General features: G+C 46.5%; 1 protein-coding gene across 2 annotated transcripts in view; it reads left to right on the forward strand.

Moving 5' to 3' along the window:
* Window positions 1-27,241, forward strand: part of LEMD1 (LEM domain containing 1) — a 425,098-nt gene that overhangs the window by 123,435 nt on the left and 274,422 nt on the right. For both annotated transcript variants that reach the window (XM_082247400.1, XM_082247399.1), the window contains exon 2: window positions 8,406-8,516. In XM_082247400.1, coding sequence (XP_082103526.1) covers window positions 8,406-8,516 — 111 coding nt within the window. The remainder of the gene's footprint in view (window positions 1-8,405; window positions 8,517-27,241) is intronic.

Below are 27,241 nucleotides of genomic sequence, written 5' to 3' on the forward strand. Positions count from 1 at the left end.
AGCACTCTGCTGCCCCATGTGTCCAAGGGTACGTTTCCTCCGCGGTAAGCGAGGCCCTTCCTTTAATCCTAACCAGGGGTCCTTTCGTGCCTTTAAGGCACATGACAAGGGCGAATCCTTCAAGGCCTCTGGTGGCCAGAAGAAGCCTTGGGCGGGCAAATCTATAGCCGCCCACTCTGGCATGGCGGCCCTGTCTGCCATTCAGGACAGATGGGTTCAGGAACTCATTCGGTCGGGGTGCAAGATCGAATTTCGATCGCGCCCAGCAGACATTCTTTCCCTAAAATCTTCATTGACCCCAGATTGCTTTCACAATCTTCAACGGGCGGTTCAGGATCTCCTCGCCCAGGGGGCGATTGTCCCGGTGTCACATCGGGGCATGTTTTCGGGGGTTTTTTACTCTAATCTGTTCACGGTGCCCTGAAAGTAGGGCAAGGTGCGTCCAATTCTTGACCTGAAGTTTCTAAACCGCTATGTGCTGGTTCAAAAATTCTGTATGGAATCCCTCTGATTGGTGGCGGCCTCTCTGAGCCCGGGAGATTCCTGGCTTTAATCGACCTCAAGGATGCGTTTGTACACATCCTTGTATTCGAGGGTCATCAGAGGTACCTCCCGATTCGCAATCGCGGAGGAGCACTATCAGTTTCTGGTGTTACCTTTCGGTCTGGCTTCGGCTCCAAGGATATTTACCAAAGCTTTGGCTCCTGTTCTGGCCCTGTTGCGGGCGCTGGGGATCGCAATCCTTGGATAGCTGGACGATCTCCTGTTAAAGTCGAGTTCCAGTTTAACTCTGTTGCGCGATCTGTCAACCACGGTTCAGACGCTCCAGGAGTTTGGGTGGGCCATCAACTTTCAGAAGTAGACATTGCTCCCTTCTGTTCGTCTCCTTTATCTGGGAATGGTCCTGGACTCCGCCCAATGCGGGAGTTTTTCCTGCCGGAGGACATGCTCCGGACTCTGTTGACCGAGGTCAGGTCCCTCAGGGACAACAAATCCTCATCACTCGGGACCTGCATGCGGTCCCTAGAATTGATGGTGTCAGCCTTCGAGGCGATGCCGTTTGCACGGTTCCACACGCGATCTCTGCAAGCGGAGATCCTAGCCAGGTGGGACAGGCATCCTCAGTCCTTGGACAGGAGGATATCTTTGAGTCACTGGGTCAGAGCGGACCTTCTGTGGTTGCTCCAGTCGCCGAATCTGCAGAAGGGGAATCTTTCCGGCCGTTGTTGAAGGTGCTCACCACGGACGCCAGCCTGTCGGGCTGGGGTGGCGTTCTGGGTAAAATTTTCTGCCCAGGGCACTTGGTTGGAGGAGGAATCCTCCCTACCGATACATGCCTTGGAACTGAGAACGATCAGACTCTGTTTGCTCCGTTGGTTGGATCATCTTCAGGGCCACCCTGTACGGGTGCAGGCGGACAACACCACTGCGGTGGCGTACATCAATCACCAAAGGGGCACCAGTAGTGCCCGGCAGCCAAGGAAGTGGCCGAGGTTTTGCCTTGGGCCGAGACGCGGGTCTTGACGCTTTCGGCAGTTCACATTCCGGGTATGGAACACTGGCAGGCCGACAATCGGATTCGCCAGACCAGGGGAATGGCCCCTACACCCGGAAGTGTTTCAGATGGTGTGTGCGCGATGGCGTGCCGCCTCTAAACATCAAGGTGGGAAGGCTCGTGGCAAGTACACTCGATCCTCTGGCAGCCGCCTCGGACGCGCGGGTGGTGCCTTGAGTCAGTATCACCTGATTTATGCCTTCCCCACGATCCAGTTGTTGTCACGGTTCCTTCGCAGGTTGGTCTCGGAACCAAGGTTGGTGGTCCTGGGGGCCCGGACTGGCCGCACCGGTCTTGATACGCAGACGTCATGCAATTGGTCGTCGAGCCTCCCTGGCGGCTCCCCTTACGAGACGGATCTGTTGTTTCAGGGGCTGTTCTTCCATCCTGCTTTAGTCGCTAGCCTTGACGGCGTGACTGTTAAAAGCCAGATCTTGAGAGATCGGGGTCTCTCGTCGGAGGTCACTCCTACCTTGCTTAGAGCTAGGGAGGCCTCGTACGGTAAGTTTTCTTATCGTACCTGGAAGGCTTGCTTCGCCTGGTGCGAATCGCAGGGTTTCCATCCTCGCTACTTTTCGGTGGCAAGGGTGTTGGCCTTCCTGCAATCCGGTGTGGACCTACGCCTTGCGCTGTTGAGGGTCAGTTTTCTGCGCTGGCCATTCTTTCCAGCGCCCTTTGGCGTAGAATTCCTTGATCCGCACCTTTATTCAAGGGGTGCGTCATTTGGCCCCCTCGGTGGGCGCCCTTAACCCCTTGGGTCTTGAATTTGGTTCTGGCGTTTTGCAACATCCTCCCTTTGAGAACATCCAGGAGATTCATCTGCTTGCACTGTCACAGAAAGTTGCCTTTCTGGTGGCTATCACATCTGCTTGCAGTGTGTCGGAGTTGGCGGTCTTATCTTGCCGCTCCCCCTACCTGGTGGTTCATAGGGATAAGGTGGTCTTGCGACCTCATCAGTCCTTCCCTCCGAAGGTGGTGTCTGATGTCCATCTCCGTGAGGACATTGTTTTGCTTTCGCTGTGTGCGAATCCTACGCATCCTACGGAGTTTTGCCTTGCATTCCTTGGATGTTGTCAGGGCGATCAGGGTTACCTGTCGTCTACTGAATCCTTCAGAAGGTCGGATTCTCTTTTTTTTGTCCTTCCTGAGGGCCTCGGAAGGGTATGGCTGCGTCTGCGGCAACCGTTCCTGTCTGTTTCAGACGGATGATTGTGCAGGCTTATTCGCCTAGGGATCGGGTTCCGCCCTTCCCTGTCATGGCGCACTCTTCTGAGCTGAGGGTGCGTTTTGGGCCTTTCGCCATCAGGCGTTGGTGTCCCGGATGTGCAATGCGGCGACCTGGTCGTCCCTGCACACCTTTACAGGGTTTACTAACTTGATGTTTTCGGCATCGGCAGATGCCTCCTTTGGCCGCAGAGTTCTGAGTGCGGCAGTACTTTGAGGCAGACATGGCGTTTTTAGCCTGTCCCCTCCTGTGGGGTTTTTTTCCCCCTTGGTTATTTTACCTTCCTGGGTTTGTTCGCTCCTGTTGAGCTTTCCTGTTACCCAGTGGGTTACCTTCCTGGTTCAGATAAGGTTCTTTTATCTGACCTTGGGTGCTTCGTTACCTTGAGACGGTTGCGTTTCCCACCCCTCATGTCTACACTGCTTTGGGACATCCCATTGGTGAAGACTGTGTGAGTGGGCGGCGACTGTCAGAGAACATAAGAGAATACTGAATTTTTGTAAAATCATACCATAAAATTCCTTTCTCCTAGTCCTCTGACAGTCGCTGCCCCCTCCCCTCTTTTTGGGGTTCATGGACTATCTACTGCTTGCTACCAAACTGAATTGGGAATGAGGCTAGCCGGGGGTATTGGACCAGAGGGACAGCCCCCTGTAGGTGTGTCTATGCAAAGTTTTGTGTTTTTAACAAAATCTTCTGCCTAGCATACTCCTGTGGATAAGAGGTCAATGCCCATTGGTGAAGACTGCATGAGTGGGCGGCGACTGTCAGAGGACTCAGAGAAAGGAATTTTACGGTAAGATTTTACAAAAATTCAGTTTTTTTCATCAGCTGTATTTAACAATTGGAGTAATCTTGTTACTTGTATCAGTGAGTGTTGGTAGTTTATAGCAGGAGATTTAATTTCTCCTCAATTGTCCTATTAGGCTTCAAGACCCCTAAGTCTCTGTCTGAATATGTCTGGACAGTGCTGATTGGCCATGTGCTGATCACAAAACAAAACAAAAAAAAAAAAAAAAAACCTCCATTAATCAAGATGTGACATTCCACCCTCTGTGTTCTTTTTTAGTAACTGGGCATGGAGGAGGGAGGGACTGGGCTGTCATTTAGGATCTGTATACACGCCCAAATGTGTGATGTTTATACCATGTGACCTGAATAGCTCAGCTAAAACCAGGAAGTGTTCTCTGAGCAATAGAGACCAAACTGAGCATGTGCAGCTGAACTACACTTACTGTGTTGCTTATCTGGACTTGTGCAGAGTGATTTTGCAGAAGGGGGACGATCTGTGCATACTGGATCACAGCCTTTTTACACAATGCAAAGGATTAATCGCTTAAAGCGGAGTTCCGGACACAAAATCGACATAACTGATTTTGTGGCCATCCGCTTGCTTTTCCTCACCTGAAACAGAAATGGATAGTTAGGATTTTTTTTTTTTTTACTTACCTTGTAATTGTAGAAAGATATACTCACCTTTCTTCCACTTCCTCCCTCGGCGGCCGCGGCCCGTGCCGTCACTTCCGGTTTGCAATGATTCCTGGGAGCTGAACGCCATCGCTCCCAGGAATCAATGCAAAGACCCCGGCCCCACTCGTCACTTCCGGTGCGACACCGCATTCCTTGCTGAACAGCTTCTGGGCATGCGGCGCTGCACCGGAAGTGACGAGAGGGGCCGGTGCAGGCGCATTCCGGGAGAAGAAGACACGGAAGAGGACGCAGAAGAGGATCGCGCCGGCATCAGCTGCCCACAACCGAGATGGCAACGCTGGAGAAGAAATTTTAAAAGTGAGTATTTCTTCTTGCAGGTAAGTGCGAACCGGGACAGATCAGAGGCTAGCCATTGTGGAATGTACTAGCCCTGACTGTCCCGGGGGTATTTTAATTGAAAACATTTTTTTGTGCCCGGAACTCCACTTTAAGTTACACAGTGAGTATAACCAGCATAGTATTCTGCATCTATAGACATCTATAGACACTTTAACAGCAAGCATTTTATTATATTGCAGCTTAGCAATTCTTAGATGTGATGTCTTCATTTGTTTTCTTTTTTGAATTTCTTTAGTTTTTCACCTGGCGATATTGCCAGTAAGTCTTTTTTTATTTTTCAAAGGATGAAGCTGTCTTGCAGATGTAACGGTTAACAGGGAAGACAAACCTTTTACCATCCCTGACAGGGGTGCTTACAATCAGCTTTTATTAATTTATGCAAAATCTTTATCTCAAAAGGGAAAAAAACTGTTGCTGTAACTGCTTATAAAGCGTTAGCTGGAGTTCAGCTTGTTAGTTTGTCTAAATCTGCTAGTACATCTCACACTCCACACCCCCAGTTAACAGTGCTGCTGTCCAAAGGTGCCCCTGTGCTCTTTCATCCATAGTGGGGGGACACTCTAAGGTTAGGTTCCCACCAATGCATGTGGCTGCTGGTGCGAGGATTGCAGCAATACCTGCAGTTCATTCTGAATGGTACCCCAACGCATGTAAAATTGCAGTGCGGATGAAGGAACTGCAGAAAAATCCCATGCAATTTCCCTGCGGTCCACGTTTTGAAGAAGGTGCATGCACCATTTTCTGTGGGAAATGCAGGCACGGCAGTCCATTGAAATGAATGGGCTGTCATGCCAGCGCAAACGTGGCCCATGGAATCGCATATATGTAAACCTAGGGTAATGCAGGAGGTGTGTTACTGGCCAGATCACCTGGTAAACATTGGAGGGGAGGGAAGCCTAAAGAACTAACTAATGCAGCCACCACATCTAATGATTGGTAAGCTGGTATATATTACACTTATGGATTTGGGTTTATTACCACTTTAAGAAGCCCTTTTCATGTAGTACAGGACACTCTTTTCTTTCCTGCTGTTTTTCTCTAATTTGCTTGCAAAAAAATTAAAGATTGCTGGGAGTGGGACAAGATCTTTGGGCTGTCCTTTATTTTTGCCAAGCAAGGTTTAAAGGAGCCTGTGTCCTGTAGGATGAAACCTTTTGTGGTGCGATTTAAGCCATTACAAAATAAATGGGCTTAAATCGCATTGCAAAGAATTGCATGGGTTTTGAACAGGAATGTTGTGAGATTCCTGTTTGAATTGCACGCGGTTCCCCGTACTGCTCCTGTGTGAACCCAGTATAGAAAGACTGAGAGGTGCCATCTAAGTGCAGCAATAAGCAAACCGCTTATTAAAAAAATGTTATAACAACTGACATGCTAACCACTTGCGGACCGCCATCCATACATATACTGCGGCAGGGTGGCCGCTCTGTGCCATATCACGTACCTTGTACATAATCTGACACTTTTGGGTCGGGGGGCGCACACCAGCTTGTTCCTGCTGTGATTATCCAAAGTGGAAGCTGATCAGCAGGTATGGCAGACTTGATGTCCGCCGGCACCTGCCAATGCAAACCAGGCAGATTGCTGTTCTATCGACACAGAAGGCATGGATCCTTTGTTCCTGTAAATCAGAAAAATGGCCTGATTATCAAGGGGGTTAAACCTTCTGGAGGTCAAGTGGTTAAAAGTACATATCTGTAATATGTCACATTCAAATCTACGCGGTCATAGTGCCTGCCAATGATGGAAAACCATGGCCACTTACAGTGCTCACAGGGCAGAAGGAGATTTATAGGATTCTGCCCCTAGCTGACATCACTAACGCCCTATACCCACATGTGCGCTCGAAGCTAGCTTTACAGGGGTCCCAGAACTTCCTACATCTTCTCCAGCTGGTGAAACCCTACTTGTAAGTAATCAACATAAGTTGGGACAACTGCAGGAATTGTTAGCATAAACTTTCAAGGCCTAATTTTTATTTTGAAAAACCTTTTTATGTTTTTTGCAAGGTACACATACCATACAGGGGGGGAGGGCCACGCAAAAAGAGGCTCAAAGTAAAATAAACAAACTTGACAAGTTAGCAGAAAACACAATCGAACCCCAATGAGCAATGGGAGAGCAGTGCAGGAGTTTTAAGGCTCATACAGCATGTAGAGGTTTAGATCATGAGTAACAAATCATTTTAACCCTAAGTAATGCATTGTAACAGTTCCTGAGACTCTAATGTACATCATCCATCACCATTACGGCTATGGAGGTATCATCAAACCAACAAGACAAGATTTTCTGGAATTTACAGGGGCACCCCTTATTAGTATAGGTAGCTCTATAGGGGCAAATTGGAGTTAATCAACCTCATCCAAAGGGACAGTGTGGGAGGGAAGGTTAGCTTCCAGCACATGGTAACTGCTATATGGGCGTAAAACAGGAGGTTAAAAAGGATTCTCTTTGCCATTGTCATAGCCAGTGGTTCCACTAATTCAAACAGGCGATATTGTGGTTCAAGAGGTGGTGTTATCTGTGTTGAGCGACCGATTTCTCAATATATATATCTTGCCAATATTGGACAAGTCCAAAGGATGTGAAAAGTCACCTGATTGATGCGAGCAGCACCAACGTGAAAGTGAAGCAATCATCTTGTGGAGCCTGTGCAGGGTATAATATAGGCTTGATGTAAGATTTTAAATTGGATCATTTTGTCTCTGGCTGAAGCGAAATGAGAGAAGGCGGAAGTCTCAAATCTCCATCCAGTCTTCATAATCCAGTCCAGGGATATCCACAGTCCATTTATTGGCACAGAGAGAGCTCAGAAATGACAGCCACCAACAGATAACCATACAGTTCAGAAGTGGGCTTTTCCAGGTCTGGTGTTTGGAGAATAGCCTCCAACTCAAGTATGAAAGAGCTATTGGGTGACCTAAGAATTGGCAAATGAAGGCATGTGAAACCTAAAGGTACCTAAAATAATAATGAGAAGGTAGATTAAATTTAGATCTGAGAGTATGGAAAGGGAGCAAACCAGAGCTCCCTGCAATATGCTCCAGATTCTTAATTTTGTATTTTGCCCAGGCTTGGGGGTCTGGTATTGTATTAAAGTGCGGAAAAGTGGAATTCAACCATAAAGAGGTATGTGGAGATAGGATAGTAGAGGGAGGAGATTTCAGGGCTATTCCCACTTTTCAGGCCCAAGGTTAGGTACACATAGGAGGGGTAAGGCCATAGGGGGTTTTAGGACCTCTGAACACCAAAGACTGTAGGGCTTCAAGAGATTGAACTATTGCCACCTCCAATACAACAGAGGTGTTGGTTAAATTGGGTTGTAGCCGCCAGTAGGCCGCTATTTGTGATGCTAGAAAGTATTTAAAGCAGTCTGGCATAGCAAGGCCCCCCCTCTGTCAACTGGTCTGGTAAGGGTAGTATATTTGTATCTGGGTCGTTTGGATCCCCCTGTGAACGAGAGAAATAAATGTTTTAACTTCATGAAAAAAGGCTTTTTTTTTTTTTTTTTCAAATGTACATTATTTTTCAATTTTTGTTAACTGATTAACTTGCAATGCATGTATGTGTGTCTAAACTTTTTGTTTATTTCGGGGGTTTTTAAGCCACTTTTTTTGTTACACTGAAATGTACAATGTATTTTACGTGAAGCATAGTTTTTTATTTTTTAGATGAAGTAGTCTCTCTTGCATAGTGGTTGCTCTGACCTTAAATGCTATAATTTGGGGGGGGGGGGGGTTAAAGTTCAACTTACTGTGTCCCTTTTAATTTTACTGTTGCATCTTCTGTTTTTAGCCAGTACTAGAAGAGTTTATGAAAAGAAGCTGCAGCAGCTGTTGGAAAAAGTGAGAGTCCAAGAAAATGGAGATGCGCATGATGATCAGTATTCAGACAGTGACGATGAAGGTTGGTGCAGACTGCTACAAATCAAAACCTTCTTTGTCCAGTCCAAATTGTCTCTAGTTCTGTGTGTGTGTGTATGTATAAATATATTAGGGATAGACCGATATGTTTTTTTCAGGGCCAATACCGATATTTTGGTCACAACGTATCGGTATTGGCCGATATGGGCTGCTATTTTGTACATTTATAGTTTTGAAAAATAAAGACAATTTTTGACACAAATCTGGTACTGAACATGTTAATTTTTGTATAATGCTTAATGTCTGGCTTGCTGGCACCCTGTTGTGGGTGGGTGGCTGGCTGGCACCCTGTTGTGGGTGGGTGGCTGGCTGGCACCCTGTTGTGGGTGGGTGGCTGGCTGGCACCCTGTGGTGGGTGGGTGGCTGGCTGGCACCCTGTGGTGGGTGGGTGTCTGGCTGGCTGGCACCCTGTGGTGGGTGGCTGGCTGGCTGGCACCCTGTAGTGGGTGGCTGGCTGGCTGGCACCCTGTGGTGGGTGGGTGGCTGGTTGGCCCCCTTCGGCTGGTACAGGGCCTGTGGGCAGCTGGATGGTACAGGGCCTGTGGCTGGCTGGCTGTCTGGCACCCTGTGGTGGGTGGCTGGCTGGTACATGGCCTGTGGGTGGGTGGCTGGCTCGCTGGTACATTGCCTGTGGCTAGCTGGTAAAGGGCCTGTAAATGTGGGTGGCTGGCTGGCACCGGGCTGCTGTGGGTGGGTGGCTGTGATACACTCCAGCGAGACTAGTCCCGACTTCAGGGGAGGCTGTCCAAGGTGAGGGAGACGACCTAAGAAGGCAGAATGTCACAAAAATATCGTCCATATCGGCCAGTTCCAGGGCCGATACCGATATATCGGGGAAAGTGCATATCGGCCCTGCCAAAAATCGGTCTATCCCTAATAAATAAATAAATAAATATATATATATATAAAATGTATTTTGTATTTAAAAGATGGGAGGAATACAAAGGACATAAATGTCACAGACAGACATAGATCTCTATAACACAGCAAAATAAGGAGACAAATAAGACAGGGGTGACACAGAATCAAAATGTAGGTTCAGACAGATATACATTAGGACCATACAGTGCAAGCAAACACAAAAGGCTCCAACAATAATACATACTAAAGCTGAACTCCAGGATATATGCTAAAGACATGTGCAATGCATATACGGGAACGGCTTTACCTGCGAAAGGGTTTGTATTTCTTTCCATCCAGTTCTAAAATGTACAAAGCTTAGCTACACAGCACAGCCTTCTCTTGCAGGTCACAAGACCTGATTTCTTCATCGTCGGGTTATATGATCTGCCCACAGAGAGTTTGGAAACTGGCAAACAGAAAAACAATATTGAAGGTTAACCTCTGTGTATTCTTGCTTCTAGGACCTTAGAATAACCAGAATGGACACAAATCTTGCCAGCAACCAGGCTTGCTTTCACCACAACGGTTTTGCAGGCATAGAAGTTTAATAATGGAGGAACTTAAGGACCTTGGTTCATTTAGACAAATTGTCTAAAGGAGGGGTCTGCTAAGACGAGTAGAGCAACATCTAAGCTTGATGAGACATTATTTAATAACCACTTGCCGACCGCTCACTCGAGCTCTACTGCGGCAAAGTGGTTAGTTCCCGTCCAGCGATGTAGACCTACGTCGCTGGACTCCTCCCCTTGTGGGCTCCCGCTGTATTCAGTCACAGCGGGAGTCGGGCCAGGGGAGGAGCGGCGGCGATCGCCGCTGCTCTTCCCCGATCGTCGGGGAATCGAGTTTGGAGATCCGCCCGCTTGTGTAAACAAAGCGGGCGGATCTCCTAAGTGACAGACAGTGACAGATTGCAGGGTTCAGCATAGCTGAACCTGCGATCTGTCTCTGTGTCACTGTCACCTCCCCCCCCACACACGTTAGTAAGCACCAGGCATACATTAACCCCTCCCTCTCCAATAAAATTAACCCTTCCCTGCCAGTGTCATTTTTACAGTAATAGTGCATATTTATAGCACTGATTACTGTAGTAATGTCACTGGTACCCCCAAAAGTGTCAAAAATGTCAGTCAAGGGTCCGATCTGTCCGCCGCAATGTCGCAGTCCCGCAAAAAAAATCGCAGATCGCCGCCATTACTCGTTTAAAAAAAAAACACCAAAGATTACAGAAATCTTTCCCTTAGTTAGTAAACGCAATAACTTTTGCGCAAACCAATCAAAATAAGCTTATTGTGATTTTTTTTTTTTTTACCAAGCATATGTAGCAGAAAACAAATTGGCCAAAAATTTTAAAAAATTTTTGATTTTTACATTTTTTTGGGGGGAATTTCATATAAAAAATGTGAAAAATATTGTTATTTTTTCAAAATTTACGCTCTTTTTTTTGTTTATAGCGTAAAAAGTAAAAATCACACAGGTGATCAAATACCACCAAAAGAAAGCTCTGTTTGTGGGAAAAAAGGACGTAACTTTAGTTTGGGTACGGCGTTGCACGACCGCGCAATTGTCAGTTAAAGTCGCACAGTGCCGAATCGCAAAAAGTGGCCTGGACGTAAGACAGCAAAATCCTCCGGTGGTAAAGTGGTTAACACAGAGGTATACTCCTGCCAGGAGACCCAATTTGTGTCGGAGCAGTCTCTCGTGTCCTTGCAGTTTGCAATTCCACTCTTCGGCTTGCATTATCTTGGTTACTTTCCTTATCCAGTCCTCGTGACTAGGAACATTCGCTCTCTTCCAATGGATCGGTATGAGGCGTTTGGCTAAAGTAAATAGATGGGTACAGAACGCTATACTTGTAATGGCCAAGTGCAAGAGTTGCAACCTGGAGCAGGAAGTGTAATAGATATAAGGAGAGTTCAAGCTTAAAGCGTTTGTTACCCCAACACTTCATACTCCTGATATGTGCCCTCTGTACCATGTACTTGTATGAGAAAGTATCTTGTTCTTTGTATTACTTCCTTTGTGTTAAATCCCTGGTGTTCCTGCCAGTCCCTCTGCTTTCCTAGTAGAAACTGACCACACTAAGCAGGAGAGCACACCATGGTCAATTCTCTAGCTATGCTGGGGACTCAGTATACTCTCCTGCAATAATCAGACCTGTCCTGACATGCCCCTGCTGCACAGCCACTTATAAAAACGGGGGAAAAAAGATGTATATAATGTTGTTGTTTTTTTTTTTTAGATCTATACAAAAATGTTGCTTTTCATTTCTGTTTTAAACTGAATGGCTTGTTTTACAAGGTGATTGTTTACAATCATAAAACAAAAAACTATCAGTGCAAACCAAAAAGACTCAGTGACTATATGTGTCAAAAAGCTCCAGTGTCACAAATAAAATCATATAGTGCAAAAATATAAATATATATAGTGAAATATAGACCGGAAGCATACACTAAATCGTGTCCACACCTCACAATCAAAGCAATCAATAATATAGAGAAAGTGATGCACCAGATAAATGTGCAATAATATTAATAAAGCAATATGCTTGCACATACAATAAAGAAAAAAGTGTCCATCAAAAAGTCCATATACTGAACAGTGCTCGGTGTCTACAGTGTAGAAAAAAAACAATGGTCACATAGGATATCCCAAACACCTCTGTGTATAAATCCCGTCACCAAGAGAATTGGCCTCTCACCTTAGCACAGGACCCAAACGGGTCAGCATCAGCTTATGATCCAGATATGCAGGACCGGGGGAGCTCTGTCCAGCTTCTTACCTTCGGATATAGGACATAGATTTGTTCTTTATTTCCCCATATACATTATATGTCCTGTACGGTGAAATGGGGTGGTAATTTTTGAGGCAAGGTATAATCCTTTTCCTCTATTGGGAGATCCCTAATGTGCACTAAAAGAGCTTCCTGCACAATCTAGCTACCAGTGGCAAGTAAATGAGCGTATTTACATATAGGCATGAGGAACAATGGTAGAAACTTCAAGTAGTACCCCTTTGTGTAGCTGGCAGGGCTTTTACCATTAGGTAGAGATTTTACAGTAGCTGCCAGTTTGGGTGAAGGGGAGTTCTAGCTAGGCCTTTTGTTCGGGAGTAACGAAAGGGTATTCAGAGGAGGAAAGGTTAGTCCTCTACAGTACAGTGGGAAAATTATAATTTGATCCCTTGCAGATTTTGTAAGTTTAGCCACTTACAAAGAAATGAAGATCTATGTTTTTTTTTTTTTTTTTTTTTGTCATCATGGGTGTATTTTAAATGATAGAGACAGAATATCAACCAAAAATCCAGAAAAAAATACATGATGCAAATGTTATTGAGTTGCATTTCAGTGAGTAAAATATTTAGTATTTGAGCCCCTACCAACCAATTATAATTCTGGCTCTCACAGACTGTCTACAATATGTGCTCATATAGTACACAGATTAGTCCTATCAATTTAAGAAGGTGCTCTTAATGATTGACAACTCATTATGTGTATAAAAGAAACCTGCCCACAGAATCTTCCTTCCATTCAAACCTGGCTATCGTGGGCAAAACCAAAGAGCTGTCAAAGGACTTCAGGGACAAGATTGTAGACCTGCACAAGGCTGTCATGGGCTACATGACCATCAGCAAGAAGCTTGGTGAGAAGGAGGCAACTGATAGAGCGATTATTCACAAATGAAAGAAATACAAAATAATCATCAATCACCCTTAGTTGGGAGGCAAATGATCTCAAGGCAGTTGGGACCACAATCCCCAAACAAACCATTGGTAAAACAATACGCCACCATAGATTGAAATCCTGCAGCACCCACATGGTTCCCCCTCCTCAAGAAGGCACACGTACAGGTCCATATGAAGTTTGCCAATGAACATCTAAATTATTCATAGAAGGATTGGGAGAATGTGCTGTGGTCAGATGAGACCAAAATTGAGCTCTTTGGCATTGCCTCGACGCGCCGTGTTTAGAGGAAGAAATCTGCTGACTATGACCTTAAGAACACCATCCCTACAGTCAAGCATTGCGGTAGAAACAATGCTTTGGGGCCTTTTCTCTCCTAAAGGTACATTCCGACTTTGCTCGTGTGTTGAATTTATTCGTGTGTTTGCACCTTAAAAGTCCCATAACAAATTTCTAGAGGGTCTTCCAGCATGACAATGACCCAAAACATGCCACCAAGGCAACAATGGAGTGGCTCAAGAGGAAGCACATTAGGTTCATGTGACCTTAATCCTATAGAAAATTTATGAAAGGAGCTGAAACTTCAAGCTGCCAAGCGACAGCCAAGAAGCCTTAAGGATTTAGAGAAGATCTGTAAAGAAGAGTGGACTAGAATCCCTCCTGAGATGTGTGCAAATCTGATAACCAACTTCAAGAAAAGTCTTACCTCTATGCTTGTCAACAAGGGTTTCTCCATAAAGTACGACGTTTCCTTATCCCTCCTATTTTGACAGATTTGTCACTGTGGGAGCATTCTAAAGCCCCTTCGTGGTTCCTAAATGCTTTGCGGTAAGGTATCCCTTTGAGGAGTCCCTCTTCAAGAAGTGGACTGTTGAACAATGCAACCATGATTCCGGTAGAGGAATCTCCGGCTTTAAAGATCTGGTGGACAGGAAGGCGGAGTCATAGTTACATAGTCTGGATCTAAAAAAGTCCATCTGGCTCAACCAATATAAGTCAGTAGTCTGTAGCCCTATTATGTGTTCACTGTTGCTGGTTCGGCACTTAGGCCAGTCTTGACCATTGCCCTGGTGTCACAAACTCTGACCGAGTGGGCTGTGCTCTGTCCTAGAGGGTGAGCACTTCCCCCTGTCCTTGCTGAATTGGCAGATCAGTTAGTCCAGGGGCTGCAGTTTGTCTTCTTCTGTTTTGGCAGTGATGCTTAGGCGTGTATTTTGGCTCAAGTGTTTGTCTGCGGACCAGGCTTCTAAAAAAAACTCTGACTAATTTACCTTTTCAGGGCGATCACCTGTTTGGGGCTACCCTGTATAAAATCATTAGTAGGCTCACAGGGGGGAAGAGTACTTTTCTTCCACAGTCTGGGAAGGGTAAAGAACCTCATCGCAGATGTGGCCCATCTTTGGCTCTCAAGAATTTTTTTCAATCCTCGGGATCCGCTGCCCAGGGCTCAAAACCTTTCAATTCCTCCTTGGGAGGCTCCAAGCTGCCTTGGCCTGGCAAGCCGAGAGTGGGATTCTCTAGACCCGTGGACAAGGCTCCTTCACCATGAAGGTGGGTCCTCACCCATGCCTGGTTTTCGCAGGTTTCCGGGCTCGTGGACCTTCTTGGTAAACAGGTGGGTCCATGAAGTGTATCCTGTCCGGTTACAAGATAGTTTTGTTCTTGCCTTCTGGAAAGGTTTTTGCCTTCCAATGTGCGTCTGTCCCCAGACTGATTGCAAGCTCTCTTTGGGGCGGTACAAGACCTGCTGCTTCAGGGTGCAATTGTCCCAGTTCCGGTATTGGAACAGTTTCAGGGTTTTTATTCAAACTTGTCTAGGGTCCCAAAGGAGGAGGGCAAGGTATGTCCAATTCTGGACCTCAAGGCCCTAGACTGCTTTGTGTGAGTACAGAAGTTCAGAATGGAGTCTATTTGCACTTTGGTGGCATCCCTACATCAGGGGGATTTTCTTGCCTCTATTGAGATCAAGGATGCTGCACATTCCAATATGTGCCCGACACCAGCGCTTCTTCCGTTTTGCTGTAGAAGAGCATTATCAGTTCGTGGCATTACCCTTTTGGTTTATTCTCCGCTCCTTGGGTCTTCACAAAAGTGTTGTCCCCAGTTCTGGCATTGCTACATCATTGGTGGATTGCGGTAGTGGACTATCTAAACGACCTCTTGCGAGCGGATTGCTCTGCTGCCTTGATGGATGACGTGGAGATCAGTATACAGACCCTGAAGGAGTTCAGTTGGCTTCTAAATTACCAGAAGTCTACTCTGATTCCATCCATAAAATTGGATTATCTGGGTCTGACTCTGGATTCAGCTCTAGGGTCTGATGGTATTTACCTTCAACGTGGTTCTATTTGCACAGTTCCATACAAGGTCCCTTTAAAAAGAGATCCTGATAAAATGGAACAACTGTCAGAAGTCTCTGGACTCTCTGATCTGATGGTTTCCCTCTCTGGCTCTTGGGCAGGGCAAATCCTTTCTCCCCTTTTATTGGACTGTGGTCACCACGGATGCCAGTCTATCTGGGTGGGGCAGTGTCCTTGGACTGAGCTTCACTCAGGGTTGTTGGACACTGTAGGAGCCTAGGCTACCAATAAAGGATTTCGAACTTCGGGTGATCAGGCTGTGCCTGGGTCACTAAGCAGATCAACTACGTGGGCTTCCGGTGTGGATTCAGTCGGACAGTGCCGCAGCGGTGGCTTATGTCAGGGCTTGACAAATTTGCCTGAAATCTAGGAGCCAGCTAAAGTTACGAGCCAGTTTTTTTTTTTTTTTTTTTTTTTTTTTAACAACCAAGCTTTGGGCTACGTTCACATGTAGGCGTTTTGGGGGCGTTTTTCTGCTCTATGATCAGCTCTCAAAACGCCCAACAAGACAAATCCTATTCATTTCAATGGCCACTGTTCACATATGAGCGTTTTGACGCCGTGAGCAAAACGCCCAATGCTCCAAAAAGTACATGAGCTTCTTTTTGGGCAGATTACAGGCGTTTTCCATTGGTCTCTAGTCAATCTAAAAACACCTGCACAAAAAACGCCTGTAAAACGCCTGAAAAAACGCCCATAAAAACGCCTGTAATAGCAACGCCAGGATGTGAACGTAGCCTTTTTTTCCAAAAAAATAACATACTAAATTTACACATAAAGATAACTAGAACCCCACTCTCCTCTATAGGGCAATCTGATGGAAACAGACGGTCTGTCTGTTTCCATCCGATGCCATCTGATCCGATCCACAGGATGGATAGAAAATAGAACCACCATCCGTCTGTTTTTGGCGGACAGGATCAGTTGTTTTGCTGTGGCATGGCGATGAGGGGAAAAAAAAAAAAAATATATATATATATATATATATATATATATATATATATATATATATATATATATATATATAATAATAATTGAAAGAATTTTTTTTTTAATAATTTAAAAAATAAATAACCACACTCCCTGTCCACTTACCTTTAAGCAAAGGTAAGTGGACAGGGAGATTAAGCCTGCAAAAACTTCAGTCTCATCTCCTCTTGGGAAGGAGATTGGCAGGCATTGAGGACAGGCAGGAGAAACAGATTTTAGTGACTGCTTGTCAAACTCCCGGCCACCACAAGAGCATGCCAGTTCCCTGTTCTCCCACTGAAGAAGGCTGAAAAGCCGCAGCCTCAATTATCAGATGGCGCGGTAGTCCGTGCACTCAGGGAGTGGGTGGGGGGCGCAAAAGGAACAGGACACCGCCTGCAGTGCACCCCAGGAGCTAGGTCGCTAATTCTAGTTGCCAATGCGACCCTGGCTTATATCTATCACCAGGATAGAACAAAGAGTGTGTTGGCAGCCCTGGAAGTAGCCAGCATTCCCTGATGGGCAGAATGTTTAGTTCCTCTCATTCTAGTGGCCCTAGACTGGCCTCGTCAGTTTTGGTATGCTGACCTGGTGCAGCTGGTCGCCGACGTCCCTTGGAGACTACCTTTCAGGAAGGATCTACTGTCCCAAGGGCCGATCTTCCATCCTGCTTTACAGTTTGGCTGTTGAAAGCCAGGTGCTGAAGGATAGAGATTTGCCTGGATCGGTGATTCCAACACTGCTGAAGGCTAGGTAGTCTACCTCTAGGAAGATCTACAATCGTACATGAAAATCATATACTTCGTAGTGTGAGCCGATCAGAGTTCACCCTCGTTCTTTCTTTGTGGCTTGGATTCTGACCTTTCTTCAACAAGGTGTTGAGAAGAAATTTGCCTTGAGTACTATCAAGGGCCAGGTGTCAGCCTTGGAGGTCTTCTTTCAGCAGTCCCTGGTGCGTACCTTTTTATTCAAGGGGTACAACATCTGACTCCACCGGTGCGGTCTCCTCTACCGCCGTGGGATCTGAACTTGGTGCTTTCAGTTCTCCAGAAGCATCCCTTTGAAAATATTTGGGAGATTCCCCTGCCTACACTGTCCCAGAAGTTGGCCGTTTGGTGGCCCTAACTTCTGCTCGCTGGGTGTCTGAGCTGATGGCGTTTGCTTGTCATACCCCCTATTTGGTGGTCCACAAAGATAAGGTAGTTCTTCACCCATGTCCGACGTTCCTTCCAAAGGTAGTCTCTGATTTCCATTTGAATGAAGACATTGTGTTGCCTTCACTGTGTCCCAGGCCAAAGCATCCTAAGGAATTTGCTTTGCATGCCTTGGATGTGGTTTGGGCGATTCAGGTGTATTTGACATTCCCTGAGTCTCAGATTCACTGTTTGTGATCACAGACGGGCCACGAAAAGGGCTGTCTGCTTCTTCTGCGACCATTTTTCAGATGGATCAGACAGATGTTGACTCAGGCCTATTCTATCAGGGGTCAGGTTCCTCCTTTCACTGTAATTGCACACTGTACTTGGGCGCTTAGTGCTTCTTGGGACTTCCGTCATCGGGCGTCAACGGCGCAGGTTTGCAAGGCGGCCATTTAGTCGCTGGTGCACATTTGCACTAAATATTACAAAGTGGATGTATTGGCATCTGCAAATGCTTCCTTTGGCCGCAAAGATTTTCAGGCTGCTGTTTAGATGGTCTGTTTCCTCTTTGCGGTGTATTGTTAAGGTTGGGCTTCAGTTTTTTTGTTGACCTTCTGTTTACCTGGCTGGCTATTGTGTTTAGCCTTGAGATTTTTTTGTTGTCCCACCCCTCATGTTTGGCACTGCTTGGTGTCCATCAATGAACGAAAGGGAAAATGGGTTTTTGACCTTCCATAAAATCCATTTCCCTGAGTTCATTGACTAACACAGCCTCCACCCCTCTATGGAGTTGTAATACTTTTGATACGGCTTATAACAAAACTGAGTACCTAGAGCAGAGAGGGGGGAGTATACCACCTAGGACTGCCCATAGACCAAGCCAAGTCTTTTTTCTGTTGTCCTTCTCCTGTAGGGGGCAATATAACCCTATGGTTCAGAATACTGGATAGCTGTGTCCGTCAATGAAATGGAATTTTGAAATGGATTTTACAGCAAGTCAAAAATGCCATTTCTCTTACGTCCTCTGACAGTCGCCGTCCACTCATACAATGGGTATTGACCTCTTATCCATAGGAGCAAGCTAGGCATAAGACTTGTTAAAAACAAAGTAATTTACATACACACCTATGGGGGCTGTCCCACTGGTCCAATACCCCTCTGCTATCAGCCATCCCAACTCAGTTTGTCTTCTGCCTAGTTAGGAGTGAGATAGGCTCTCCCTGTGCTGGGGCTACAGTCTCAGCCTTTTCTTCTGTTTTTCTGATTTTATTTCTGAAAAATGTGTTTTTTCTTTGCATTAGGTTTATTTTATCAGCGTTTAGTTAGTAACTTTTTCAAGATGATGATGGAGTAGTGGAGCTGGGAGTCGCACTGGTCATCCTGGTGTTCCAGGACAGAGGGCCTTATGGAATCCCAGCCCGACATCGAGCGTTTAGCAGGCTATGTGTTCGCCCTGGCTTCGCAAACGACCCATCCCTGTCTTCAGGGATGCAGTCTGCGAGGTGGCTACCTTCGCCTGGACGCCTCATCCACGGTTCTCCGTGCACTGCTAGCGTCCTGCGTTTTTGGATGACGGCACCCCCGCCATCTGAGGGTGGGAGGTTTCCCGTCGATGAGAGGCACCCCACGCCATCGGGTATGGTACGTACACTCTGTGTGGGGCCTCTGTCTGGGGCTGGCAGTCCTGTGTGTCTTGTGTTATCCCCTCATGTCTGTGCGTTTTTGGGCTTCCTGATCCCGGTCCCTGCGGGGGCTCTCTCACAGCTGGCACGCTATGTAGGTTTGTGGGGGTCCCTCTCCTATGTCACTTTATGGTGCTTTTTGGAGGTGCAGACATGTGCGGCGACCGATGCGGGGTTAAAAACCGACAGTCCGCCATTTTAGGTGTGGGCAGCATGCTGGCCTCACTGTGGGCGCTTACACAGCAGTGTATGTAGTGTGTTTGTGGCGCCATCTTGTGTATGGCAATGTGTTTTGTTCTGAGCACATGTCGGCGGCCATTTTCCCGAAGCCTCCCATTACTGTCTATGGGCAACCATTTTTCCTTAGTCTAAAGTTCCTAGTTCAGCCTATTGCGGTGACATCACTTCCTCTTTCTGCACAGAGGACATCGGCAGGCGTGTAGGTAACACTTGTGGGGTCTGTCTTGCTGTCTTTTTTGTGGGATACCTCTGGCTGTCAGCATTATTCCTGCTTGAGGGTCGCTTTGCATAGTCCCTCATAGCGGTGTACTGCGGGGGATCGAGGTGCGCTTTAAGGGCCAGTACACCTTGAACAAAAAAAAAAAGTTGTTTTTTTTTTATTATGGAATCCCAGGACAGCAAATTCCCCCCCAGCTTTGTTGGATGGTTCAGGGTCTTCTGAATCCTCTACTCTGACTACTCTGTCTACTGCACTTGCGACTTTGTCGTCAAAGGTGGATTTTCTGATGTCCGCGCAGGGTACTAGAAAAAGGCCTAGGCTCTTTTTCTTCTGATTCTGAGTCTGACATGGTTGCCATAGGTAGCGTGCCCCTTGAAGGGTCTCGTTCTTCTCAGTCTGAAGGGGAGGCGGAGGTTGTGGGGATGGATGATTCCCCCCCTGGGACGGCCGAAGACCATGCAGCTATGGATGCGCTGATCCTTTCCGTTAAGGAAACACTACATTTAGAGGATGAGCCCAATCCTCCGGGGATAGTGTCCTCTTTTGGTACACACAGATCCCCTAAGGCAGCGCGGGCTTTTCCTTGCCCCGCTGAGTTTCATGCCACTGTGAACAATGGCGTAACTTAAAGCGCACTTTTGTGGTGCACAAAAAGTTTCAACTTCTTTACCCCTTTGCGTCTCCTATGGATTCGTGCTGGTGTGTGGCTCCTACTGTGGAACACACTGTGGCCAGGTTAAACAAGGCCACTCTGGTACCCACCGAGGATTCTCCGGTGTTTAGGGATCCTACGGATAGGAGGCTGGAATCTCTTGCTCGCCATGCTTACATGGTGGCGGGTTCCATGCTGAAACCTATTTTCGCCTCTGTCATGGTGGCTCAAGCGGTGGCGGATTGGACCAAGGTGCTCAGACGCACCCTTGTGGCTGATTCTGCTCCCCCTACTACGCCGGAGATGGTGGACCAGATTTATCAAGGGGTCATGTACTTGTGCGATGCGGCCTTGAATAAGGCCCCGTTAGCTGCGCGTCTATCCAGTGTCGCAGTGCTTAACAGTCGCATGATTTGGCTGAAAAGTTGGTCGGCTGACCAGACTTCTAGGAAAACGGTGTCCGACATCCCATATCCCGGGTCTCGCCTCTTTGGGGAATCCCTGGATGAGTTGGTTAAGGGTGTCACTGGAGGCAAAAGCACACTGTTGCCCCAGAATCCTAGGGTTAAGTCCTTCTGCGGTAAGCGGGGTCCCTCCTTTAAACCAAATCAGCGGTCCTTTCGTGCCTTCAAGGGCCAGGGTGGCCAGAGAAAACCCTGGGCGGGAACACCAAAAGCCGCCCAGGCTGGTGCGGCGGCCCAGTTGGCCACTGCCTGAAGGGGCGCCCTCACCGGCTCCTGGGGTGGGGGGACGTCTGCGTGGTTTCCTTCAACCTTGGCTGCTCCGCATTCCGGACAGGTGGGTTCAGGAAATCATTCGATCAGGGGTGCCCAGAAAGGAGGGCAAGGTGCGTCCGATTCTGGACTTGAAAGCTCTGAACTGCTTCGTGCGTGTTCAAAAGTTCCGCACGGAATCGCTCCGCTCAGTGGTGGCCTCATTGAGTCTGGGAGATTAACTGGCCTCCATCGACCTGAAGGATGCGTATTTACACATCCCCATATTCGAGGGTCATCAGAGGTACCTCAGATTCGCTATCGCGGAGGAACACTATCAGTTCGTGGCGTTACCTTTCGGTCTCGCTTCGGCTCCAAGGGTCTTTACCAAAGTGCTGGCTCCTGTTCTGGGCCTGTTACTGGCACAGGGCATTGCGGTCTTGGGATATCTGGACGATCTCCTGTTAAGATCGAGTGCCAGTCAGAATCTGATGAGCGATCTGTCCACCACGGTTCAGGAGTTCGGATGGACCATCAACGTTCAGAAGTCGACTTTGTCTCCTTCGGTTCGTCTCCCATACTTGGCAATTGTTCTGGACTCTGCCCAAGCGAAGGTGTTTCTGCCGGAGGACAAGCTCCGGACCCTGCAGAACGAGGTCAGGTCCCTCAGGGACAACGACTCCTCATCACTCAGGACCTGTATGCGGTCCCTGGGATTGATGGTGTCTGCCTTCGAGGCGATACCGTTTGCCCAGTTTCACACGCACCGGACTGGCCGCGCTGGTCTTAGTACGCAGACATCATTCAACTAGTTGTCGAGCCTCCATGGTGGCTCCCGTTACGGGACGATCTTCTTTCTCAGGGACCAATTTTCCATCCTGCTTTACAGTCGCTGGCTTTAATGGCGTGGCTGTTGAAAGCCAGATCCTGAGAGACAGGGGTCTCTCCTCATAGGTCATTCCTACCTTGCTCAAAGCAAGGAAGGCCTCGTCTGGTAAGATTTATTACCGTACCTGGAAGGCTTATTTTGCCTGGTGTGAGGCCAGGGGCTTCCCTCCTCGTTATTACTGGGTGGCGAGGGTGTTGGCCTTCCTACAATCTGGAGTGGACCAGCGCCTTGCGTTGACCACGACTAAGGGCCAGGTATCTGCTATGGCCGTCCTTTTCCAGTGCCCCGTGGCGTCTAACTCGTTGATTCGCACCTTTATTCAAGGTGTGTCAAAACGAGAAAATTGGCCCGCGGGACTTTGTGTGAGGTACGTGCTCAGTGGCTGGAAATAAATGACATGCACAGTATGTGAATAAAACAATATTTGATTTTATTGCATTATATACATAAAAATGGCAACATATGCTCAATGGCACATAGTATAGCTCAATAGCTCAAATACAGATGACATGTAACATGAATAATATAATATCACATTTTAGGTAGACATCTTGGTGTAACCTCTTGGTTTCAAAAATAACATAAATGATATAATGAGATAACAATAATATATATTGTGAGCTGACGCGTTTCGGGAGCATAATCTCCCTTCAGAGATCAATGTGTTCAAGGTATCTCTATAAAAAGACAATATATTACAGTATGCAGTAGGGATGGAATTTGAATGAAAAAAGGTTCAGTCAAATAATGAGAACTCAGAGTACTAAATACTCACAGATCAATGAAACTCAAATGGCAAAAATGAACTCCTATATGGCAGCGGTGCGTCGTGTCTAAAACGGGAGCTGAAGGGTCCCAATGTGACAGCAACCAGAGAGGGGGGTCCATGGCAGGCAAGTGTGTGTGTGTGTGTGTGTGTGTGTGTGTGTGTGTGTGTGTGTGTGTGTGTGAAAGAGAACCTTCCAGACCTGTTTTGTATATATAAGTAACATAATAGTAAAAATGTAGCATGTATGCTACCAATGGTAATAAACATATGTGATTTTATACCAGGTGGGAAGGGCTGGTGTGATGAGAATGTGGGGTTCCCAAAAAGGGTAAATGAAAAGGGAAGGGGGAGGGAAGGGGGAAAAGAGGAGGGGGGAGCCCAAAAGCCAAAAGATGATTGGGGAAGAGTGGCAGTGTGCAGTGAAAAAATGATGTAGGGGGTGAAAGAAGTGAAAAAGGAAGTGAGGTGCTAACCTGAGGAAAGTAAGTGTGAAGAGAGGATGAGACCATGAAGAGAAAGGTGGGAAATGTCCCAGTGACTGACCTGTCAGGTTGCTCCGTGGCTGGCAGCAAGAAAGGGACCCTAGCGTCATGCAGCGGGTGAGAACAGATCAAACGGAGCCGAGGCATCTGTGATCTCGTGAAGGATACGCAGATATGACGGCACGCAGTAGTGCAGGTACGTCAGTGGAGACACTGACGCACAGCGCTGAAGGTGCAACATGACGCCGATGTACAGGTGGACCCACTTATCCCAAAACAGGGGAGGGGCGGGGACAGCAAGGGGGGCGGATCCTCCCTCTTCGTACATCGCAGCTCCCGGGATAAAGACCAAAACACCACCTAGCACAAGGAGCCACTATGTCATAAAAAAATATATTAATTATAGGGGAGGACTCTGTATAAGTTAGATACTGCATACTGTAAAGAAAGGAAAAAAATGATAAATGGAAAATAGACAAAAAAGAGGGGGGGGCACCAAGGTTCTTGCTGCCAGCCACGGAGCAACCTGACAGGTCAGTCACTGGGACATTTCCCACCTTTCTCTTCACGGTCTCATCCTCTCTTCACACTTACTTTCCTCAGGTTAGCACCTCACTCACTCCCTATTTCACTTTTTTCACCCCCTACATAATTTTTTCACTACACACTGCCACTCTTCCCCAATCATCTTTTGGCTTTTGGGCTCCCCCTCCTCTTTTCCCCCTTCCCTCCCTATCCCCCCCCCTGCTTTCCTTTTCTCACTTTTCCTTTACCCTTTTTGGGAACCCCACATTCTCATCACACCAGCCCTTCCCACCTGGTATAAAATCACATATGTTTATTACCATTGGTAGCATACATGCTACATTTTTACTATTATGTTACTTATATATACACAACAGGTCTGGAAGGTTCTCTTTCACACACACACACACACACACACACACACACACTTGCCTGCCATGGACCCCCCTCTCTGGTTGCTGTCACATTGGGACCCTTCAGCTCCCGGGTTAGACACGATGCACCGCTGCCATATAGGAGTTCGTTTTTGCCATTTGAGTTTCATTGATCTGTGAGTATTTAGTACTCTTTGAGTTCTCATTATTTGACTGAACCTTTTTTCATTCAAATTCCATCCCTACTGCATACTGTAATATATTGTCTTTTTATAGAGATACCTTGAACACATTGATCTCTGAAGAAGGGAGATTATGCTCCCGAAACGCGTCAGCTCACAATATATATTCTACTGCCACGTTATCTCATTATATCATTCATGTTATTTTTGAAACCAAGAGGTTACACCGGTGGCCCAGGTGTGCAAGGCTGCGACTTGGTCGTCTGTGCACGCCTTTTCAAAGTTCTATAAACTTGATGTTCTGGCATCAGCAGATGCCTCTTTTGGCCGCAAAGTTCTGTGTGCGGCAGTGCCGTAAGGGGGCCCTAGTTTTGCAGGGCCCTGACTGTTGGGGGTATTTTCCCCCTTGTTTATTTGCTTTCCTGGGTTGTTGCTCCAGTTGAGCCATTTAGGTTACCGGAGGATACCTTTCTGATCATTTAAGGTTCCTTTCTCTGATGTGGGTGCTGCGTTGCCTTTCTGCCTTTTTCCCACCCCTCATGTCTACACTGCTTTGGGACATCCCATTGGTGAAGACTGTATGAGTGGGCGGCGACTGTCAGAGGACGTAAGAGAAAACTGAATTTTTGTAAAATCTTACCGTAAAATTCCTTTCTCTGAGTCCTCTGACAGTCGCCGCCCCCGCCCCTCTATTTGGGGTTCTTTGGACTTTAACTGCTTGCTACCAAGCTGAGTTGGGATAGCTAATAGCAGGGGGGTATTGGAATGTATGTAAATTACTTTGTTTTTATCAAGTCTTATGCCTAGCTTGCTCCTATGGCTAAGAGGTCAATACCCATTGGTGAAGACTGTATGAGTGGGTGGCGGCTGTCAGAGGACTCAGAGAAAGGAATTTTACGGTAAGATTTTAAAAAAATTCCGTTATTTCTATATGGAGATATTGCTGACAAATATGAAGCAATCCAAACCATTACTTATCTGTCCTTAAATTCCAGTGACGGTGAATACTGTCACAAGGTCTACTGCTAGAATTACTGCCCTCGATCTGACATTGGCGGTGATACCTCACATGCATGGTGCAATTGCGGTTTGCATACGATGTAGGGGGGCACAGGGGTGCTTTCTTATTTTTTTTTTTTTGCCCTATTTTTTTTTTTACACTATCCCTTTAATTTTTCTTAATCACTTTTATTATCACACAAAATGTAAATATCCCTGATAACAGGTGGGGGCGGGGGGGGGGGGCCATGTCCCAGTGCTCGTAAAAGCAGTCTAGCGGTTAATTAGCTGCTAGGATTGCTTTCACATAAAAGCCAACTGCCGGCTGAAAAAAACAATACCAAGATGATGCCTGAACCTGCAGGCATCAACCCGCTTTACCCACTCAAAGTCCAGCGACGTAACAGTAAATTGATGATCCTTGTTAGGCATAGATTGTATTGTTGTGTTTTTTTTTTCATGCAGCCTGTGGGCTGAACGAAGAAAGAGAACCTAACCGATTCCTCCATTCACATTGATCAATGTGGATGAAGAAAGCGCTGCAAGAAAGTGTGTGGTATGCCCACCATTAGACCTCCCAGCATCCACCCACTTCTAATAATGGGCATACATGCAATGTTGTTTTTTTTTTTTTTCGTTCTGCCCATGGGCTCAATCGACATGGATTAGGAAATTACTGCCATTAAAAGGTTAAAAAAATATATGGCGAAACATAGGGGATGGGGTGGACGCAGAGGGCGCATCTGCCCTATGCTTCGCCATGTATTTTTTTTACACTTTTTATGGCAGAGATTTCTTTATCCACATCAATCGAGCCAAATTCCCCTTATATGGTCTTTTTTTTTAACTGCGGTGGTGAAATCCCCTCCTACAGCGCTGCAATCAATGGTTTACGTAAATGCTGAAAGCAAGCGATGTTGCTGCCAGAATAAACAGATCAGTGCTGCAGCTGATGGGCGTACCTGCAAAGCAAACAATGGTTATCAATAAAACAAAGTAAGAATGCAATATAATAGTATCCAGTACAGTAAAACAGTAGAATGGCGGTATCTGCAAACTATGGTTAACAATGAAAAACAGTAACAAAACATTATAGTATAGTAGTATATTCTAAAGTACAGTAAAACGGTAACAACTGAAAATTTACTCAAACTATTTTTGGCTTTATTTTTTTGTCTGTTTTTTTTACACTTTTTTTTGTAACTGTAAAAAACTTTAAACTGTAACAAAGGTGTTTCTGCACTGTATGCAAAACAAAAGGCAGCTGACACAAGAGTTGTACCCAACCTGCTTAAAACATACAAAAATCAAAAAGCGTGGCACACTTTAATAATGTCCATACAACTTGGTATCCAAAATGTAGATCATAAAGGTAATAGCCCTCATTTAAAGGTGCAGTACTTGTATATCAGTCATGAGTCACCGCCATCACCAGAAAGATTGAGCAATCCCCAAATAATGTGGCTACCATTACAGTAGCTAGAAAGCCTCAAACGTATATGACCCAGGATCACTCTGGAAGGAAGGCCTCCGCTGAATCACCATAAATGAATCCAACTAGGAAATTAAGCAGCTCAGCCAGAGCCCAAAGGTAAAATGATTGTTCAGTACGTTTTATTGAGACAGACAAATTAACAAGGACAATACAGCAAAATGCATGTGACTCACAAAGGATGTTGCTGGCAACCCATAATCTCACAGCAGTGGGACGTCAATGCCAAAACGTCTCACTGACGTGTTTCATCCTAATGGACACAGAGTCAATTGGCACCGAAATGAATGCACATATTTATACTGGTGTCCCCCAATCTGCAGGTTTGAATAATTTACACGAAAATGCAGCGACAGGAAGTAGCGGCGCGGCCAATCTGCCGAAGAACCGGAAATGGTCAATAGGTCATATTTGCTTAGTCTCAGGAAGTTGGTTTTCG

Source organism: Pelophylax lessonae, assembly GCF_965119305.1.
Source record: "Pelophylax lessonae genome assembly, chromosome: 2".
Classification (NCBI taxonomy): domain Eukaryota; kingdom Metazoa; phylum Chordata; class Amphibia; order Anura; family Ranidae; genus Pelophylax; species Pelophylax lessonae.